This window comes from Apis dorsata, unplaced genomic scaffold (genome assembly GCF_000469605.1).
Source record: "Apis dorsata unplaced genomic scaffold, Apis dorsata 1.3 scaffold_65, whole genome shotgun sequence".
Classification (NCBI taxonomy): domain Eukaryota; kingdom Metazoa; phylum Arthropoda; class Insecta; order Hymenoptera; family Apidae; genus Apis; species Apis dorsata.
The window spans coordinates 233,728-238,897 of NW_006263364.1; the positions used below are offsets into that span (position 1 = coordinate 233,728).

At 37.0% G+C, this 5,170-nt stretch overlaps 1 protein-coding gene and 2 long non-coding RNA genes across 3 annotated transcripts in view; 1 reads left to right on the forward strand and 2 right to left on the reverse strand.

Moving 5' to 3' along the window:
* Window positions 1–5,170, reverse strand: part of LOC116186858 — a 14,314-nt gene that overhangs the window by 301 nt on the left and 8,843 nt on the right. The gene's annotated exons all lie outside the window — the stretch shown is intronic.
* The window catches only part of LOC102680240 (amyloid-beta-like protein), a 14,773-nt gene continuing 9,609 nt past the window's right edge, over window positions 7–5,170 (forward strand). The window contains exons 1-3 of the mRNA XM_006609927.2: window positions 7–164; window positions 199–418; window positions 1,172–1,302. Coding sequence (XP_006609990.1) covers window positions 240–418; window positions 1,172–1,302 — 310 coding nt within the window. The 5' untranslated portion in view covers window positions 7–164; window positions 199–239. The remainder of the gene's footprint in view (window positions 165–198; window positions 419–1,171; window positions 1,303–5,170) is intronic.
* LOC102680157 overlaps window positions 2,557–5,170 on the reverse strand; it is a 4,693-nt gene continuing 2,079 nt past the window's right edge. The window contains exon 2 of the long non-coding RNA XR_420917.2: window positions 2,557–2,661. This is a non-coding gene — a long non-coding RNA (uncharacterized LOC102680157). The remainder of the gene's footprint in view (window positions 2,662–5,170) is intronic.

Genomic DNA, 5,170 nt, shown 5'->3' on the forward strand with positions numbered 1-5,170 from the left:
TGGAAATACCATCTTAGAAACATGATAATACACGAGAGAGCAATCCCAGAGCGGAGTCACTCTGATTTGCAGTTTCTGCCGTATTGATTCCTTCGGGTTGTGTCGAGTGCCAAGCGTTAAGGGGTTGAGTAGACAACTATGGATCTATAACGTGCGACGCGATTTCTGCCTCTCTCTCTCTCTCTCTCTCTCTCTCTCTCTCTCTCTCTCTCCTCCACGATAAATATAGGCGTGTCCACATGGACTTGATTTTTTTTTTTTCCCCTCGACCTTTTATTCTCACGTATCGACACGTTTTTTTTTCCCTCTCTCTCTCGTTTGTTGCAGAGGGGCCGTTCCAAAGCGACGCTTTGCTCGTTCCGGAAGGCTGCCTGTTCGACCACCTTCACAATCAGACGAAATGCTGGGAATCTCACAGGTAAGCGGAAAGGTTGAGAAGACGAGGCAAGACGTGAGAGTATCGATTTACATGTTCGCCACGGCGTAACTCTATCCTCGGCGTCGTTCGAGCTTGGTTCACGGGGGTTCCCGGTTCGATGAGTTGATGCACTATCTCTCAGGAAAGTCTCTGATCGAATGAATTTTCTTGGATTTTTTTGAATTTTTCTTTTTCTTCTTTTTTATCAAATTTGTTTGAGACGATGTAATTTTATCCTCCATCGATGTTGATCTTGATTCATTGATATCTCGTAGATGGTTTCTTTTGTGTTTAAGTGATAGGTTTGTTGTTAAAAGTCAGGTATAAAATTTTGAAGGATTTTTGGAAATTTTTACGTAATACCTCGGAGACAACGATAGCTTTTAAAAATCTTATCGCGTTTCGTCTTCAATTCTATAATTTATCCCCCTTGAATAAGACATATTCTTAATCGAATGTAAAGTCTTGTGAAGATCATAAATTCATGAAACAGCTCGAAATACTCTTCGACCAGGCAGACACTCGTTGATCGACCTCCTTCGATCGTTTACCCTACCACTCCAGAAATGAATTTCCGTCTAAGAGGATTGAATCCCCGTTACGATTCCTCGTTACGGTTTCTCTTTGATGCGAATCCCTACGGCCTGTACAAGTTCAACACAGAGGGAGGAAAAAAAAAAAAAAAAAATAAGAGAGAAAGAAAGAAAGAAAGAGAGAGAAAAAAAGATTCAATCCGGAAATTCACTGTTCCAGGTGGAACGCGACCGCAGCAGACACCTGCAGAGAGAGGAATATGAATCTGAGGAGCTTTGCAATGCTGTTGCCCTGCGGAATATCCTTGTTCTCCGGCGTCGAATTCGTGTGCTGTCCGAAACACCTCAAAGGTACGTAACGTACGTACATTCTCTCATATCATCATTCACATTCATTCATCGACTCGAATCTTGAATATACGTGGAACGCCACCTTGGAACCAGGTATGCACACAGTGAAAACATTTTCCAACGTTATAGGCCAAACACGGGTTTCTAGATCTCGTGAAATTACGCCAGTTCTCCATTTATGTTTCCGTCAGAGATCCTTGATTCGACGTGGAATTCTGCTTTACAATTATAAATGACGTCAACAGATGAGAAAAAACTCCAGATATATGGTCCATGTATATGGTTTACATAATGCTTCGTGTCGACAAATCATTGCGTTCGATCAACGTGGCGAATAAAACTTTGATTTTTTTCCTATAAAAAAAAAAATAAAAACGTGAGAAGAAACTTTAAAAATTTTGTCATCACTCAAAGGAAACAATGCCATTGAACTTACCTTTTGTTTTATCTCGATATCTCGATCGGTTGCCGAGATACAAAGATTTAAAAGTTTTTCTTTCTAAGACGGTGCAAATATTATGAATGGATCCATTGACCTATATTTTTTCTTGGAAATGCGTATTGTTATGTTTTTCTAGGAATCGTGACTCTCTTTGCCTGGAATTTGGGATAGGTCAGTGAGACAAGGTACGAACGATAAGGATAAAAAGATGATAAACGATCGAAAAATTACCTTTTCTTTTTCTTTACACGTCGATATCTCGGGAACCGGAAGTCGTATCGAGATAAACAAAAAAGCGGTTTAAAGAGCGTGATTTCGCACTTCTAACGATCGTCCATTCGTTGACCGGAAGGTAATTATCTTCGAAATATATAACGATTCAAATTTTAATAAGATTTTAATCAGATTTGAATGAATTACCTTTTTTTTTTTTTGCCGATGATATCTCGAGAACCAGAACTCGTATCAGTACGCAAAAAAGAGCATTTTAAAGAGCAAGTTCCATGCTTTTACTAGTCTTTCATCCTCCAACCGGAAGTAACTATCTTCGAGGTTATAATAGTTTAAAGTTTTCTTAATTTTAATGGAATTTTATCGAGTTTTAAGATAAATTACACGTTCATTCCTGAAAGAATATTGTCATGTATTAAAGATAATCTGAATTAATTTAAAGAGTTTGATTAAAGTGAGTTGGATCTTTATTTATTCAATTGGCTTGAATTTAATTACGTTGATTAATCAAACCGGTTTTAAACGTTTCGTAACGTTTTCATACTTACTATCTTACTTGATATTTTTTAATTCCTCAATTGATTTTATCTCTGAAACTTAGAAACTCGAATGGTAATATATTTCACTGTGTGCATACCTCATTATGTAGTACCTTGCGTTTTGCACGTTGCAGCAACTACTAATGCCTCACATTTGCATGTTAGAAAAAGTGCAGCAAACGCGAGGAAAACTGCGATTAAACTTAGCTTTTTACTTAACGTAGTTGAATTTTCGCAAGCTTTAAAATATAATAGCACGGAACATTTAGACGAATCAATAATTACTCAGATTTATTCAGTAAAATTGATCAAATTATTAATATCTATAATAATTATTGTATATACACGTCCATTTATCCTCAAAAGCATAATTTTTCGATTTAATCTCTTCCATACAATAAAGAGTAACCTATATTATTAAATCTTTAAATTTCCAAAAATTCCTTTTTACATTCCTTACTAAAATTAGAACTAGATTTTTTAAACTATCGTCTGTAGAATCCAATTTATCCAAACTCATAGATCATTTCATTTTACAGTAAAATCAACGATAAATTCAGCCGTATCTCTATAATATTGATAAATTGTGCGTAATTATCGATTCATCCTCGTAACAGCAAACACGATTTTAACTGTCTCTTCCATACAATAAAGAATAACCTATATTATTAAATCTTTAAATTTCCAAAAATTCCTTTTTACATTCCTTACTAAAATTAGAACTAGATTTTTTAAACTATCGTCTGTAGAATCCAATTTATCCAAACTCATAGATCATTTCATTTTACAGTAAAATCAACGATAAATGCAACCGTATCTCTATAATATTGATAAATTGTGCGTAATTATCGATTCATCCTCGTAACAGCAAACACGATTTTAACGGCCTCGAGAGTCGAATTTCCGCATCGATCGTCGACTCTCGAGGCAAAGGAAAACATGTTATTGTAATTCGATCGAGATGGAAAAGCAGGGAGAGAATATTACACGGCTCGACATATCCGTTTAGGTAAATAACGTCGGCGTTACCGCGAAAATGCATTCTTTGTCGCATTCGCTTTTAATCGGGCCTTTTCCCGCCTCGAGTATACTTTTCTGGAATCCATCGAGTCGCATAACGCCATTGAATCGTTTCAACGGTTCTCCCTCCCTATTGTTCCGTTAATCATCGATGTATGTAAATGCTTTTAACCGATCCACAAAGGAGGCTCGACGTTTCGAAAAACGCCTCTGTGTGACGTGTTCGCAAACCGTTTAAGAGGACCTCGAACAGAAACGTCGAATAAATGAAAAAAGAAAGAAGAAAAGAAAGAAATATCGGAGTATTAAAATTTATTCAACGTTTGTTCCTGTATTTGCTCGATATCGGGTGGGGGAATAGGGGGATTCCTGTCTGGCAAGGGAAATCTTTCTGGATTTAATTTTCAGATCAATCAGGATAAAATTTCATTTTAGATTAAATGTTTAACAATTTTTTTTTTCAACAATCCTTGTTTAAATTTTGCATTTGATTTGATGATCTTCTTATTCTTTAATGCAATTTCTATTTATTTCCTCTTCTATTTATTCCTCTAAAATCTCTTTATAATTTTTACATTTATTTATTTATTTATCTGTTCCTCTCTCTATCTAGGATCAAAAAGAGTATTCCAGAGAGAGATATTAATCGGTAAATTAATTTCACGAGAAGTCTCAGAGCATCGTGCTTCATTTGCTCGAATCGAGTTGTTGAACAACAATTTGAAAAGAGCGAAGAGAAAGAACGAATGAGAAAAAAGAGTATAGAGAGAGAGAGAGAGAGAGAGAGAAAGAGAGAGAGAGGGAGGGGGAGTGCATTAAGAAAGTGGGTATATTTCGATTCACCCTCTCCGTCTCCCATGACGAGGGTAGTTTACCGCTTCTCTTCTATCTTTCTCGCTCGTGCAATCAATAACGGCCGTCGACGACTGCGCAACGTAACACACACTATGGGTTTTCCCTCCGTACCTGCGCATCTTTTCTTTTCAATCCACGGATACCCAATAACCATGTGTGTCGCTAATAAACTACGGCCCAATACGGAGGGGAGGGTTCTACTATCCCATCCACTGGTGGTGGCCACACTGTCTGTGCGCCAGGCTTGATTCGCGACACATCCCTGCCTTTCCAACCTGATCAATAGGGAATGACCGATGAATCACCCGACGAAATTCCAACCTCCGCCACCGCAACGATGATGGTCGATCGCGCGTGCCGCTTCGGGGGGTTTATTATGCACGGTTGTTGACGAGCTTGCGGCGCGATGCCTGATTCATAGAAGTGGTTTTATATGGGGATGAATATATCGGGATTGATGGATTTGTTTTTTTCCTTCTTTCTTTCTTTCTTTCTTTCTTTCTTTCTTCATTGCTTCGTCCTGAATAGCACTCGGACAAAATTATGATCGAAGATTATGTATGGTCTATCTTCGATGTTGTTTGTTTCGAGTTATTATTTCGCGAGTAAAGTAGATACGAAAGAGTGGATTTGAATTTTTCAGAGAAGTAAAGGAATATATAGTGCAAATTGTTCGATTATTACATTTCACGAGTAGTGAAATATTTGTTAGAATGGAAGCAATATTTGTTAACATTTATCGTTTCAATATTCACTAAATATACAATATATATATATATAT